The 17,711-nt window shown below is 39.1% G+C and overlaps 1 protein-coding gene across 1 annotated transcript in view; it reads left to right on the plus strand.

Moving 5' to 3' along the window:
• Positions 1-214: 214 nt before the first annotated feature.
• heca (hdc homolog, cell cycle regulator) overlaps positions 215-17,711 on the plus strand; it is a 53,912-nt gene continuing 36,415 nt past the window's right edge. The window contains exons 1-2 of the mRNA XM_015510929.2: positions 215-1,717; positions 12,800-12,899. Of these exons, the coding sequence (XP_015366415.2) occupies positions 825-1,717; positions 12,800-12,899 (993 nt within the window). The 5' untranslated portion in view covers positions 215-824. The remainder of the gene's footprint in view (positions 1,718-12,799; positions 12,900-17,711) is intronic.

Here is a 17,711-nt window from a genome sequence, read left to right on the forward strand (position 1 = left end):
CGCCACTGACGCCGTCGCGGCAGCCGCCGCACCACCGCCGCCGCTGCCCTTGACTGTGACCGTCACACGCATACACGCACACACCGGTACACGGTTTTGGGTGGCGCGCGCACGCACACAAATGCACATTGACGGTCGCGTACACGAAACGACGCAAAACCGGGCGGGCACAATCGAGATCTGTGAGAGAGCGCGCGCGCGAGACCGGGTATGTGTATCGTGACCGCCGCCGCCGCCGCTGTTGTCGCGCGGGTGTTTCGCGTTCGGATATCTCCGCACAGTCGGTCAACGAAACAGAAAGTGGCCGTACGTCGTCCGTGCCGCACGCGCCGCGACACACAAAACACACAAACACACATACATAACTCAAACACACACGCACTCCTCGCACACCTGTGACGAAGTACAAATCGTTATTAATAATAATAATACATTTTTTTTGTTTGCCATCATTTTTGATTTTTGATTATTATTTTTTCGTTTCGTCTCGAGACGATTTTGTGGGTTTCGTATCGGCAAATTTGACGATCGTTTCCTTTTCCACTTCGTATCACGTACGTATTGTCGGTATAATAATTTGAACGAAAAAAAAAACTTCTCAATCTATCAATCCTTCGTCACCGCGAACGCCGATTTTTCGAGTGCTATTGGCGCACGCCGAGTAATTTTTTTTTACTAAAACTATAAATCGAGAAAAAAAAACAAATCTTGAACGCAATCGACTGACGAGACACCGGAGTCCGTCGTCTTGGCCGGCGCGCGGCATGCGATTGCCGTCGCCGTGGTCGTCGTCGACTAACGTCGCCTGTCATAGTCGTCGTTGAATGGCTCCTCGACGGAACGCAATGGGTTTCAACGGTATCGGACACTTCGCCGACTTGTTCGGCCCGTCAACCACAACGGCCATGGAACAGTTGTTCCAGCAGCAGCAACAGCAGCCCTTCCAACTCGTCCACCAACAGCAACAGCTCTTCGAAGAGTGTTGCGTGCCCACCGGCGACTGCATCATGCGGTCCTCGCCCATCAGGCCAGAAGATCCACGCGCCGCCGAACTGTACGCCCGCGTGGTGTGCAGCGACGGCGGGTGTTCGGCCGGCCGGTACATGCACCGCGAGTGTTTCGACGCTTGGGAACGGTTGGTGCTGGTCTACATGAAGAACGCGGCGGCGACGTACGCCAACGGTAACGCGCCGCAGTCCAACGGCCGGCGCATCAAAGATTTGTGGACGGTCAACGTCAACAACAACAACGTGGTGAACCTCAACAAGAAAGGTTACGAAATGGCGTTCAAGGCCTGTGGCTGCCGCTGTGGCCGCGGTTACTTGAAGAAGGACTCCGAGTGGCCGCAGTCGTCGTCCGTTTCCGTTATCCGGCGACGATCGTCCGGTGGAAGCGCCGTCGCCGTGGACGACACGGACAGCGGCAGAGCGTCGGCCGTTCCACCAACAGCCGGCAAAAAGAAGAAGCGCCGGCAGCCTGCCGCCAAACAACCGGCTGTCGCTGCGTCCACAATGATGGTCGACTACTCCGAACTGCGGCTCCGCACCGGTAGCATGTCCGGTTCGTCCAACGGTTCCAGTTCGCCCGTCACCAATTCCGCCAGCAGCGTTTCACCCGCTCACTCTGGGTCGTTCGGTTCGAGTACCAGCACCGGCGCCGGTTCCGGGTCTTCGTCGTCCAAGAAGCGTGGGGCCTGTTTCAAAGATGTTTTCGAAAGGTAAATTATATATTGTTATACTCTTACATTGTTTTCAGGTTATTATTATTGTTGTCTACTATGTTTTTTGTGTTTAATTTTATAAAAATAACTATCATCGTTGAGTCGTGTGTACGTTTTTCGTGTGAGGGTTTTAAGATTAAGTTGGTATGCGGCTCGCGTGTGTAAACATCGCCGCCGCTTGGTATTGTGTACAAGTCTCGGCGTCGCGTCCGTAAACACACGAATTTATTATTGTTGCCCTAGTCAGACTGTCGGCAGCGTGCGTGAGTAACCGCCGCCGACGCCTTCCTTCCCTTTTCCCAGCGTGTCTGTCGTACATTTTGGGGTATGAAGAGGGCGAAAAACGTGGCCTTTTTCCTCTCTGTTTGGGGGATTGGGATTTCGACCCTCTTTCGAAAGTTCCCGTCTGGTACCTCGTCACCCTGTCTCCGTGCATCGTCTGAGTGTTGTTGTCGCGCCCCCGAGACCGTCTGGAGAAAATTAATCGGTTTCTTTTTGTGTGTGAGAAGAATCCAAATACGTCCGGAGAAAATGTCGAGTAAACTTTTTGTTGATTTTTTTGGGAAAATAAAACTTTCGTGTATTTGATAGCGCTAAATTGATAAAGGTCGATACAACTGTATAACCCGCTAACGTGCAACGGCCGACTTGGTGATGTATATTAAGGTTTTTTTTACGATATGCAATTTATCTGTCTATAATTACACCAAATCTGTTGCTTTAAAATTGCAAATTAATAATAATACGTTGTGTAATCAAAAAAGTTTACTAAAGTATAATAAAATTCGCCTAAATAATACTATATAGCTCTTGTTTCTGATATTATGTTAAATATGTTTTGCTAAATCAAAATAATATAATACCTACTTATTTAATATTTGATACCATTAACTCATAGGTATATATATATAATATATTTATGTATATTAATTAATAATATGTTTAGTAGGTACTTAAGAATAGTTTAAATTAATTATACTTATAGATATCAATAACTATAAATATACTATATATTTTTTGGAATTTAAACAATGTTTTAAAAATAATAACTCTGACTATAATAATACAAAATCGATCATACTCAAAAATGTTTAGACTTCACTCACCAAAACTAATCGGCATATTATTTTTACTTTACGTTGACATGTCAATAAGACAATAACGTTAGTACGTTACCCATTTAGTCTATTATTAACCGTGCGAGATCATTCGGCTGTTTAGGCTATTATTATTATAATTATAGTAATATAGTTACCTTATCTCCAATGCATATTATATTATTTTGTATTGTGTATATTTTGTGCATTCATTTAGAATAGGTATCTGATCCATGCTTAATTTATCGGAACTGTATTTACTGACATCGGACATTTGTGCTTAAATATTATAACTGTGTATTTTGATACTCGTCATCAAATCACTTGAACGCCACCGTTCCAATATGGATGCGTATAAAAATTTTTGCACTCTAAAAATACACATCTATAAACAAGTAATTTTTTGGAATACCTATATAATATTATTTGAAAAAAAAAAGCTCAACGGTGATCCATTTCTCATATCTCCTTTCCCGCCCCTTACATACGTTTCTCCGCTAACAACGGGAAATCGCATAGAATTAAAAAGATAAATTATCAGAGACATCATTCGTGTTAAGGCGTTCAAAAGGGATCGCAATTTTCGTTGGCGGGGAAAACAATATATTTCGGTGCACCACGTGGGTTTTTTTTTGTGTGGACTAGCGCGTTTGTATTGCGTTCGCGTTGAGAACTTGGTCGAAGGACGTCCACTACAACGGCGGTAGTTAGTGCTGCTCGTCGGGTTTTATTGTCCTTTACTTTAAACTGGGCAATAAAATGTGTCTAGTTAAACGTGTTTTTAAGTTGTGTTGTATACACTCAAATCTTCAGTGTTCCTACGGTCCGATGTCGATGGTGGTTCGCGATATTCGCGTAGACGTCTCGAGCAGCTCTCTGCGCGCGTGACCGAAGAAATTGCTTCGATGTATTCCTGGAAACGATTACAAACGACTATATTATTTTGTCATCATCTTAGTCTCGTGCGTAGTCGTAGTATTTCATAAATACCGATTGTTTATATATTTTTTTTCGGTTACAAAACCTGCGTATCTCTCAAAAAATCCCACGGATTAAGTTATTTAAATACTTCGTCGTTTTTCGACTCCGATTAGAACAATCGGAGTCGAAAAACTACGTGCTTACCACGGATCACCAACCACACATCTCGGGGTATTTTTTTTTTGCTTGCGTTGAATTTTTAGAAGTATAGAAACGACAAGTAAATAAAATGTTTACAAATATTCCTTTATAATAATAATGACAATTTAATATTATCGCATTTCTGTAAACACTAGAGCAGTATTCTACAATAATAATGTTTATTATTCTACGCGATAACGGTTTATCGTAATACAATCATGTAAACAATATTCATCAATTGATCATTATTTTTCAGTATTTTGCCAGAATCCTATTAGACGATTATTATTATTATCGTTTCGATTTACACGACCCGAATAGTTTGAATTTATTTGTATTTGTATTTCCGGTTGGTATTCGTTCGACGTTACAATCCGTTCCTGTTGAAATCGTCGTAGTTAGTAATTAAGTTGGTTTTCCCCGAGTGTCGGCGTCGTGCGTTCCATCTGCTTGTAACCACAAGTTAAAGAGTACTGAAGTGGGTGGTGGGCGTACATTTTCAACTCGACTGAATTATCGGCTACTTATTTTGGGCAAAAAAACTCTTACATCCCAAGTTATCAACATACAAAAATAATATTGTATGCATCTTCTTATTTGTGTTACATTTATAATATATAATGAATACAATTATATGATTAAATAGTGTAATTGGGTGCTTTCCAACGCCCATTCTGTTTACTTAAAAATATTTACAAACATCATAAATATTAATAACTCAAACTGCTAATAATTTAAAAATGTAATAATTCGCATTAGTTAGGTAAGGTTAAATTTAACACTTCAAAATGTAGGTACTGATTTAGCTATGTGCTTATATAATATATAATTATCATTAAAATCGTAGAATATTTTTTGTTCAAATTCAACACAGTGTTTACCGCATGGTAGAACGGTGTGTCGCAAATCGCAATGGAATTTCGGTGAGCATTTATTTTAAGTACCTCCCTTTATTTGGATCCCAGTGGCGGCGTGCCGGCGTTGAAGTTCAGTTTGTAAGCAAAGCTACGGTTTTTTTTTTATTAGTCGCCAACGACTAGTGGCGAGAAAATCGTGCGGACATGATCGCAATGTCATTAAAACGAAAACTGGGAGGAAATAATAAAAAAACGAAACCCTTTTAAAATATTTAATTACGCGCGCGTTCATAAACACTTGCGGAACGTCGTGTTGACATCGTATTCGGAAACAGTGTAGTACGAGTATATTATATTAATATTGGTATGTCGCACACCCGATGTGCTTTTTTTACTAATTTTTTTTTTTTGCCCAAAAATGAGGGTCAAAAAATCTACGAGCAGCGAGGAATGGGAAGGAGGGTCGCTAGGTCGGCGTGTTCGCATTCCCGTCGTATGCTTAATATATATGTATACATCCTTTTTTTAAATACGGGTCCGTTATGCGCTTGGTATACAAACCCTTTCGCCGTGGGTGGAAGGGTATACGTGCATGTCGACGAGTTGTCATCATTTCCCCCCAGCCTTCTCTTTACCGTGGTCGAGCATCGTGATGATGAAGTCTGTGGGGTGTTTCGCGTAAAATATTGCGATCTAATTAAAAACCCGAATTTTTTCCACCCTCTTGGTGAGGTTCGTGATCATTGTGGGGGGGGGGGAGATGTCGACGATGTCGACGATGACGCACAACAAGCTCAATAACTATCAAGAGTTTACTTACTATATATACGTTTATGGTTTATTACTACCATTTTGTAGACTATTATATAATATGTGAACCATCGACGAAGCATAAAAAATATGGTTATTAATATTATTGTAGTATTATTTTTACATTATCTCGACAACAAATAGTAAATTTAATTTAAAATTCATGTAATACCAGTGCGTGGCGTGGTGGTGGCATATGTGTTTATTATTTTTATTATTACTATGGGGGCCTGCTCTCCATGACTGGGTGTGTGTATCTCTTCCCGAGTAATAGAATGTTTCATAATTATTATTAAATATCAACAACACTGCTGTTGTTATAGGTATCTATACCATTTTTTCACGTATTCGGCAGTCGTGTTATTTTTGTTTTTAGGCTCGTCGTTTTCGACAACCGTCACGGTGTTATAATTTTCAGTTTTTACTCAAAACTATCGCTGGTTCAAAAGTGTGTGTGTATGTTTAGTGCGTCTATCACGTTCGGTTTAATTGTTGTTATTGTATAATTAAAAAGTAACGGTGGTTTTTTGTTGGTAATTGACCACTACTCACTAGATGAAATTAATAATACATTACATTATTACCCTACGTTTGTTTGTATATTATACACATTATTTTGAATAATAATAAAAAAATCCGAACGCGCCTCCAACGACTAACCTTGAAATATCCGTCACGCTACCGTGCACCGCTTTGCCAGTGCTTCCGACACCCAAGTGTTATAATATTATGTACACTGTGTGTGCTATATAATATGTATATATAGTTTTAACAGCTGTACTTGTAGATGCGTACAACACGAAAACGCAGACTACAGACCTAACCTACCTAGGTTCGATGAATAATAATAAAATAATATATTTTCGTTAAATTTTCTCTCTCCCGAGTCGGTTGTATAGAAATAATATTATACAAGTCATAATATTCTATAATCGCTCGCGCGTGCAATACCGATTTCCATATTAGGATTAATCGTCGTACACGAGTCGCGATAATTACAGTGGTTTGTTGCACGCCGATACGTACTCGTACTGTTGTGTTTCAATCGTCGTCGTCTGGATCTAATTTTGATACGAATTTGGATACGACTGGTTTTTTTTTTTTGTTTTTTTGTGCAGCATTTTCTATAGACGAACTCCAAAAGACGTGCGTTGAATTACGAGCTCACCCTACTCGTTTCCGTCATAACATCACATGCTCGCGATTATTCTTGGCGCCGCCGCCGTCTTTACCTGCCTTATAAAAACCTCATGACCGTTTTAATGTTTTGAATTCGGCGTGGTGTTGAGTTGGAATCTTTTAAATATTATTTAGATTTATGAATCACTGCTACCTACTATAGTGTTGGAGGCGTTGGCGCCGGTAACAACGACAATAACAAATGATACCGTTTTTCGGAAATTTCTCGAAAACCGTTCGTTCGTTATTGTCTCCGTACGGTTGTGTTACACCGAAGGAGACACTTTTTCTCGGACCCACCGTCTTTGAACTCGCGCCGATCGCCATAAACAACCGTACACGAACGGACACATCGCGGGTATTATATCAACGATGATAATAAAACTGGGTCGTACATTTGAAAGAATTTTTCGGAATGCACAGATGTCGTGACTCCCTACCTCCTCTCTACCCACAAACCGACTTGGTATGGCTATTTCGTCGTCTTCAAAAACACCTCGTGTTGGTGACGTTTATGATAATAATATTATTTATTTATTTTCGTCGCGTACCTAACTTACGTAGTATTTATTCGTCGTTATTCTCGGAAAACGGGAAATGCCGACAATAACCAAACGATCTCTACCCTCTCTTAAAACTACTCCTACACGCTATACGAGGGGGTGTGCTAAGAGAGTGACCCGGCGAAGACTACAACAGCCGGTTCGTCTTCAATATAATAATAATAATAATAATAAGTGGTGGTCGCCGGTTATGATATTATTAATATTATTATTTATTATACTGTTAGCCGAGTGAGTGTTGTGTATACGTATTTTTCTTCGAATCACCGCGACGGCGGGCCACTGCATTGTCCGCCAACCGGTTGTCCTTGACTTTGGTATGTATGTGTGTACATCGGCATATTGTTTATTCTGTTGGTCTATATTTTTATTTTATTTTTCATTATTTATTATTATTTTTTAGGTTAGTGTTATCCGCGGGCCAATTAAAACGCGTGTTAAACGAGCCGATACGGATACCACATATTATTATTTGTATTATTACCAGTGTATTATTTTAATAGTTATTACGGTGACGACGCGGTCGGCGCGGGTAATCGTGTATCGCACTCTGTGCCTATCCGTTGTTATTATCATAATATTATATTATCGTGTACGAATATCAGTTAATTTCGAACAAATGAAACGCATCGCGCGCGAAGCTTGTTTTTATTTTTTCAAGGCTCGTTTTCTCGCCTTCGCTGCCTACGTTTTAATGTCGGGGGACCCCGACCCGCGTATGCTAATTTTAACCTTTTGGGCGCACGCCGTTTTCAATGTGTGTTCTTGCAGTGCACCGATATCGTTATTCCAAGTCCCCACAGCCTGTCGATAACAATATTGTTATTATAATGTAAATTGTATGTGTTGCAGTGACTGGTCTGAGATTCGCTCGTGATCGCAACCGAATCAGGTATTCAGGTCTAAATCCGAAAGCTAGGACGACGTAAAGATCTCGTAATGAGTTTTGAGTTTAAAAATGCCTAATGTTATCTGTGGAATACTGACCCCTACCTAAATCCTAGTCGTTGTATCCACCCACTACCTTTTAATATTAGCCATTGTTGGTAGTCGGTATTTACAGTCGACTCGGCGGTACGAGGTGTAGTTACTTATACTATTACTTGTTACTTATAATAATAATGTTAAATATTATATGATATTTTTAATTGACAATTTTACGATTGGTGCCAAGTTGCTATTATAAAACCAGTTGACCCATTGGAATGGGACACTTGGTAAGGACGTTTTTTAAGTTATATTATATACATTTATCAATTTATGATTATCAATCATAATTCATAAGCATTGGAACATTAATAAGGGTCATCAATATGACAATATGTTGTAAAAACTATAAATGTATTTCTATGATTTATTACTGTGGGCGTGTATGTTTGTGTATATGGCGTGTTATCCTTCTGATGATAATGTATTCTCTACGCTTTATTTTATATTCGCAATTTACATAATAAAATGAGTGCCTAATATAATTTCAAGTTTCATAACTTTATGTTACGATAAATTACAACTGAGTAAGTGAATATGCTTGGATTATTAATTAAATAACGAGAAACTTCGGTTATTAAAAAATTACTTTGAAAAAAATGTATTTTTGTTACGAAAACGGCAAAAACAATATTAGATATCAGCTATATTATGATATAGGTTCTACCGACGTATCTAACTAAGATAATCTTTGTTTAATCAGTAGATTTTTTTATTCGTATTTCAGCTTTATAATGGGTATAAAACTATAAACGTATAAACGCTTTGGAATGCAATTGTGTGTCGTAATCAAAATTTTCTGAGTGCCATTTTGCGATTTACTTTATAATCGTGCATGCAATAGTTTTGCGAAGTCAATATTTATTTTCAAAAATTGAATAATAATACGCACTGAACAATAACAAATCACACCGTTCTCCCTTACCACTTCTACATATTTAGGTTTTTTTCGCAGTGATTGTCCAACCCTTGGTCCACCTTTGTTGTATGTAGCTGGTTTATTAACATACACTTTTTGGTAGTAAATACTGGCGTACTGCGCGTTTGAGTAAAGGTGACTACCTTTGTTTTAAATCCCATTTTTTACTAAATTCCAACGGACGTCACTCTACTTACTACCATAGCCTGATTTACTAAATATGTGGTCCATGAAAAAATGAAAATTGAGTCATATGTCCAAATGTAATATATTACATAGTCAGTGTTAGTCTCTGGTAGGCCCCTTGGCCACGTGGGCTCAGGACAAACGTAAATGCTCCGCTACACAAGCGATCTGAATTCTGACCTACGATATAATATTGTTATTATTTTTGTTTTCGTGTGTGAACCCACTCAGCCGTCCATGTGACTCACCCGGCGTGCTGTTGAGTGCGTGTGTAATATATTACATTTGTTTCGTCCACCCCTATATCCTGTTGAAAAAAGAATACCAAAAGGAATCGAATGCAATGTTACCGATTGCCATACCTTCGCTGTTCGGCTGTATAAGAAAATGAAAGACCGAAATCGATAAAACGGGTGGCAAAAAAAGTAAAAATTATTAAATTTTTAAAAATTGTCGTCAAAACGCGGTTTTCGTACGATTTGTAATCATGGACGTCAGAGGTAATACTGGATTGCATTTCTTTTTTTCAAACGTATGCGGGCCGTGCCAGCTGTTGTGTGCATATCCGGTTCTTCGTTGGCAGCACACTTGGTTATTATTCCAATGCGCCACAAGAGTTTGCCGTCGGTGCACTGCTGGCTGCTGCCGTCACACTAGTTGGGTTAGGTTATGTTCTTGTGTTATACATATTATTTTGGATCCATTATCATTATTATTATTATTATTTTTACGAACAGCGGCGTGTCCCATGTTGCGATCAGACGAAATTGTAGGGTCTTTTATTTTTAAACGCATATTTTTTACCGTGTGAAGCCCACACAAGTCTTTTTGGCTGTCGTCGATAAACGACCACGAACATGACGATGACGACGACCACCGTTCGGGTGGTTGCGGTGGTATCTTTTTTGTGTAACAATGTGCATGTGTGCTGCTACTGTTGCCTCTTCTACCCTGTCCGCTGCAGCACCACTGAGCTCTATAATAATAATATACTAAAAATTATATGCGTTGTACTAAAACGAGAAGACTACCGCGTCGACGACTGCAGCAACGTTTGTAACATTCGTTTTATATTTTCTTGTTCGACCGCCGACGGTCGGCCGCGCGGGGGCTACTCTTTAAATATTTTTATTTCAAATTTTGATGTACGCCGATGAGGTTTCTTTAAATTACCGAGACCCGTCGATGTGTAGTACGTCATCCTTGAAACGCTTGACAGATTAACAAGACGTGTACATCCATAAAATTATGCCACTTAAGAAAAAAAAAACTTAATGCCACACGTTTCGATTGGGCAATCGGACGTTGCGCGTCTCTCGAGTGAGAATAGTGTTCCGAAAAGGCTTCACCTCCCTTCCGATCGACGAAATATATTATTACCAGCTCGATAATCGTATGTATGTATGTATGTATGTATGTATGTATGTATGTATGTATGTATGTATGTATGTATGTATGTATGTATGTGTGTATGTGTGTGTGTATGTGTGTGTGTGTGTATGTGTGTGTGTGTGTACACTGTACAGCGTAAAATGTATCTCGGTCGGCGACGGCGCGCACTTCAAAATCAATATTAACGAGAGAATCGTTTGACTGACAGACTGTAATAATATAATATTCCATCCATGTTGTAACCGTACTCGTACTCTGTACGGATATTATGTTATACATTAATGATAATAACGTTCGCGCTGACCACACCCGTTTGTCTACAGTGTGCGCCGTTCGCGTCTCGCGTAGTCTCTGTCTCTCATTCGTTTCGATCGCGGCACAGAAAACGAATTTTTAGTAACATATAATATCATGGTATACGATATTAATGTATAAATATTATTACGCCATCGCATTGTTTGGAAATTGAAAATGCCATTAAATATTGAAAAATCTGCATAATGTCACACGTGTTCAAACGATTTCATATGTACCTACCTAATGAAAAATATCGAAGGGAATAGAAACGGAACTGCAGTATTAACTGCAATAATAGTGCCAGTGCAGCACGACACAGAAATCGCGTGCGGTAAAACGTTTTGCGTTTTAAATAAATCAAGAATTTTAATTTTCTTCTAATTACGTATTAATTATTATAAATCTGTTTACGATTCGCACGTCTCGATAACCACTGTGAATAAAATATGATTTTCGACGATAATCACTATTATTATTATAAATTATTCTTACGAAATGCTGGTGTGTCGCCGGTTGAAAAACAAACGAAAGCCAAATGAATGACGACGCGGGCTTATGGCCGGTGGTAATTCAAAACACGATAGTGTCGTCAACGCACAAAATATTACGTTGGTTTGAATTCTCTCGTTTGACGCTATAACTACTAACTGAACACACTTGGTATGCCAGATTTTCCCAGAGAACATGTAATAGATTGAGTGGTAGGGTCGGCCCGTCCTCACCGTGTCCGTGGTGGCTGTCATATTATTAATTTAAATTTTTTTTATAATAATCATTGTGTATAGGTATTATATACTTTTATTACGTAATGATTATTTTTTATCGAGATTTTGCTTGTGTGAGTGAGAGAGACCGACCGATGACCTACAAACGTTCCAAGAGGACTCAAAACAGGACTACCGCGGACGATAAAAATCGCTGTGTCGTCCACATCACAGTGTGTGGCGCGAGTTTTATTTTTACGACGTAAATAATAGAACGCTGAATCGACGATACACACCGAAACCTCGACGAAGCGGTTTACTATAAAAATAGTCGTCGTGTCGTGGACGTAGTCGAGAATACCGCGAGAGGTAAATCACGCGTTAATTGAATAGTAATTGAATATTATTATTATTATCTTTTTATGAATATCGGCTACGGTAATTAAAATAAAAACCTCCGTTCATCGGTCGTAAGGGGGAGGGTCAGCCGCGCGTCGTGTGTGGTAATTATTATAAAAATTATAATAATAATAAAAGACTAACACCGCTGCTACGGCCGCTGTCTATATTCCTCGTCTTCCTCCTACTCCCTATGTATAATATGATAGACACCGTGAAAACGAAAACGCACGTCCGGCGGCGATCGCGCACCTGACAACGCGCCGTCCGTTGGGCTAGGTTAAGACCTCTTCCTTTTCCCCCGGTCTGCCATTTCCCTATGATATTTTATTATTATTATCCATTCCGATAATCGACAACGCGCGCGCTTGCGTGTGCAAGTCATTGCGTGGCGCGTACGGTTTTTTTTTTGTCCTGTTATCCGTCTCGTTATAACATTATTATTGCTACTATTTTTTTTTTTTTAACTACGACTGTCTAATGTTTATTGTAACATAATAATAATAATAATAATAAAAATAATAATACAAATATGTAATAATTTTGAACCGTTTTTTTGTCACGCAGGCAGTCATCCATGAATGGCAATGGAATATTTTGCCGCCGTCTGGACTTCAGCACATTCAATCGGCTACCTCGGCACATGCTCAACTCCTATCACGTAAAGGTAACGTACACGCTTATGATTCATAATGATTCAGAGAAATTTTTTAAATATATTTTATTAATAATTGAACGCGTGGGGAAGCGCATCAAAAATGTTTGCCCACCGTCCTTTCGTGTAATACCGTCGTCGTGTTGTTGATGTGTTTCCGTTGATGAACCGTTTCCGGTGCGTCGGTTTCTTTTCCTCCCGACGATCGAAAACGCGCATATATTATTACACCAAAGCACTTGACGGATCGAGTCCCATCAAAAATTCTGCCACTTATAAAATATCAATCATGCTAGTACGCTACACGCAACAATAATTATTAATTAATATAATATCATATCAATACACTTCTGTGTTTTTATTTGTCTCGTTCTCGTCTTGCGAAAAAGAGAAGGTTAGTTTTTTATTTATTTGTACAATGGTCGCATTAAGAATCAAATCGAAATATTATTCGGATCGGTCAGTAGGTTTGTGTAGTTAAACTTTCATCGACCAACTCTGTTCGACTGGCTGGTTAGACGAATAGAATATTAATATTTCGATTAGGCATAAACTGGCATAATAACAATAAGAACAACAACAACAAACGTTAGTGCTCACTTCCATTTCGTTGTATTTTTTTTTTCCTAAACCCTCCATATCTTACCGCCGCCACCTAATATATATATATGATATATACGTTACTCGACCACAAATTGATAAAAAAATTTACCCAAGGTCGTGTGTATTTATAGAATAATTTATTTAAGTACACGTCGTAATCCTCTGCACAGGATGTATGTAAAGATTGTTTTGTTTTTGACATTTCCTGCCCTGCCGTCGTCCATTTGTATATTATTATGTTTTCGACAGTAATACAATTTCGGTATACAAGGACTAGCAATTATTATTATTGATCTAATTACTTTTGGTGTTTAAAAACAATTCTTCGTTTGATATAATATTCGAAACGATATTGTGCTTAATACGTTGATAAATATTTATTATGATAATGTGATTTTCGTTGTAACGTACTCAATACCTAATAGATTAATTCATGCACAATGATTATCAGTTTAAAGTTAAATTACTCGGCTTACAATTTTGATTTCCGACTGTAGATAGTCTTCTTGTTCTCTTCAATTATTATTTAAAAATTAATTTTTCCTTTAGTCAAATAATATTTGCGCGGTATATAGTGAATTATCATTGAACGTCAGTCATTAATTCATTTTATTATGTACAATTGTTATGCAATACTACGGTACATAATTTTTTAGCGATTCATTGATACAAGTAGGTAGGTATGCAAATTAAATTATGTTTTGCGATAAGTTTTCATTTTATCTTTTAACGGAACTGGTTGTTATTTCATGTTTTTTATACTATTTATCAAATGCTGATGATAACAGAGTTTTAGAATGAATAAATACTATAAATTTATTTTCACTCCGAATAATTTTAAATTAAAATATAATTTGTTAATAATTCTAACACATTTATAATTGTTTTAATAAATGTCTACTCTTGATGGAATTAAATGTATTTTTGCCTTATTTGATAATAAATATTTAATGACCTTATGTAGATTTACTTTCCATTCGGTCGAGGACATGCATTGCCATAATTAGAGTTAATGGTAGTAGTCAATTCTTACCAACTGCGTTTTGAGATTATTGAGACACGAAATATCAATTAATCGGGTTTCGACGAAACAATGGAATTCGCCTATAAAAATATATTATACTTTTTATTTTTATTCGCTATTACGTTTTTATTACGTTTTTCTATTGCTTTTGAAATATTAAATTTTTGTGTTTAGTCTGTCCCGCAGCCATAACTCGTTAAGTACCTATGCTTTTAATTGGTCAACTTTATTGTTCTATTTAGACTGGTAGTTTTATTATTTAAACACGTCTCTAATTGGGTGATGTTAGTTTCGTGTTTTGGTCGGTTTTGACGGCTGTCCCTTTTGTAGGTTAAACCGACAAAATTATCATACAAAATTTAAAACTTGACTTTTCCTTTCGTTGTTTTAACCTTCGTCGCGTCTTCAACGAGGCGTCTTCTAGATTTTACTTAGTACCCTGAACCCTGTACTATACTAGTAATCGACCAGATTTCAATGAAAGTGTTGTTGGTCATACGAAATTCGTGTTACGTTGCATATGCGACTGTTTCAACCACAAATTATACAACATTATATTATATGATATATAATAACGATAGAATAGATATGCATTGTGTCATTCTTATTGTGCGCTGGACTCTAATATAATATAACAATATTGGATTTCGACAAAAAATATCGGTTTGATTGCATAAAATCATAATAATAGTTATGAGACTACGAAATTAATATTATGAGTGTAATATTTTATTGATATCATAAACAAAAATACACTGCAGACGCGCGTTTATCGATGGCAACGTGCTTGTATGTGCCGTGTATGTGCCAAACGAGAACACGACGAAGGTCAATAATAATAATATAAGTCTCTCCCGTGTGTGTGTGTGCGTGTGTGTGTGCGCGCGCGCGAGTGCGTTTGTTTAAATTGACGACAGCGATATGATAATAATAATATGAAATTTTTATTATTACGTGTGTAACGTTTTGCCGACGCGACAATGGCAATGTGTTTGGATATCGATTTTCCGTTCATAGAATGCATCGAATTCATTATATTTTTATATCTTACGAATAAAGAATAATACCGCGTCCACAGATCGATATTTATTGTTATTTATTGTATAAGACACGAATATTAGAAATATAATAAACATATTAAATTGAATTTTGTTTCGTTAGTGTTGTATTTCCTATAGTTGTGGAAAGACAAAACCTCTTCTCGCTTCATGTGTCGATTTGTCCTGAAAATCGAACGTGTTTTTACTCAGCTTTAAATGCCGTCGCATGCTGCGAAATAAACCTGGGCTGAAGCGTCAAATTTTTTTTTGGGGGGGTTTTAACTGGTCCTCGAGCGTTTTTATTTTCGGTGGGCCGGGCGGCGCCGGCGTGTGTAGTGTCGTCAATCGAGTGTGCGCGCTCCGTTTTCGGCTAACAAAATGACGCCCAGTCGGGCGTGTTTAGGGTACCGCCCGCCGGCCCCCCCGCGGTCGCCCGGAGTTGCGTGCTTGGCACCCAAAGCTCTCGCGCCAGCCCGCCCGCCCGACTACGCCAACCACGAAAAGCGTCCTCATCCCCTCTCCCGCACCAGAATACTCATTCGCTCGAACCATTCTGTTCCTCTTCAAAACCGATTAAGATTTTTTTTTTAAAATCCTTTTAATGTTTTGGCATTTGAATTCAAACCCCAACCTCCTGCCCTTAACACATGGTTGCCGATTGTCGCCATATTGCTGCGGGCTGCGAGGATCGGTCACTATCAGAGAAATTTTTCATCGGAAATTTTTTTTTCCATTCCTTTTCACCCCTATTCCTCGCTTCGTGCACACCCACCTACTCATCCACCCATCCAATACTCATGTGGGTGCGCTATACCTCCACAGCCGTCGTTATACAACGTTGCATGCCGTCGCATCGCGCTATGTATACAACGTTGCACGCCGCCGTCGCGCTGCTATATGACCAAAATATTGATCGCCGGCCGGCCGGCTCTTTGGCCCGTCTCTCACGCCCCTTCCCACCATCCGCTCGCCGAGTGCGCTCGACTGAAATGTGCATCGATGCCCCGTCGCCGGGACCCACGCACTTGTCTGCCGGTTGAGCGTTCCCACCGCCGCCGCTGCCGCACTTGGATTGTGTGCTGCGCGAGTTCCCGTCAACCCGACCGCGCGCGCCCGCCGATCAATAGCGGGTGCATCCCTCTACTCGACGGTACCCGACGACGTGACCCGATTATGCAGGCGAAGCGTTTTGAACATTTTTTTTGTGCCGAATTTCCGGACGCGCCGCCGCGTAAACGACGATAGATGATCGCGACCCGAAGTAATTACAATTAATATTATAATCACCGCGACTCATTCAACAAGACCTTGAACTATTCGCGATAACACGTACCGTGCCTATAAACTAAACACATCACGTAAATGTCGCATAGGTGTGGCTCGCCGACAGCGCTTTTTGTGTAGACATAATATTAATATTATATGCGCGAGAAATCATTGCATGTCGTTGAAAAACAGTTTCGGCAATGTGATTCTTCGCACGCGTATAAATGCATCCCGTCGCGCGTTTCGTTCGGTCATTAACGGATTCGCACTGTTGTTGTCGTTATTGTGTTGGATAATTAAAATATCGATCCAATACACGGTCGAATCGCGATGCTTAATGGCGCATCTACAGCAACGCGCGAGACACGTTAATTATTGCACTGCCTATAAATTATAAAACACTCGTGTAATATTTATCTGTCTTTTACTGCGGTGCTTGTCGGTCGTTGGGTGCATAGACTCATTTGTCTATCTACGATTAGTATAGTTAAGTATAAGAAATGACGCGTATACAGGGTGTTCTATATATCACCTGGTTGATAAACAATATAAATAATGACGCAAAACGTCAACGTTGGACGTCACGGTTACAAAATTGTGCTACGAAAAATCCGTTTTGAAGTATTAAACGATTTAAAATATCATGAATTAAGAGGACGCCTCACCCGCATGTGTTGTCACCGTCTAACAAGTTCGTAACATAGCAAAAACTATTTCACGCGGGAAACAACCCAGAAAGCTACAGTCATAAATAAAAAACGAAATTTCACCACATAAAAAGGAGAATTTTGTCTGTGCAATATCGTTTTTATTTGTTCGGTGTTATGTACTTGTAAGATAGAGAAAACACATGAGGGTGTGGTGCCCTCTTAAGAAAGTTAAAAAATAAAA

This window comes from Diuraphis noxia, unplaced genomic scaffold, assembly GCF_037042655.1.
Source record: "Diuraphis noxia isolate RWA-SAM2 unplaced genomic scaffold, SU_Dnox_SAM2 contig0004, whole genome shotgun sequence".
NCBI lineage: Eukaryota > Metazoa > Arthropoda > Insecta > Hemiptera > Aphididae > Diuraphis > Diuraphis noxia.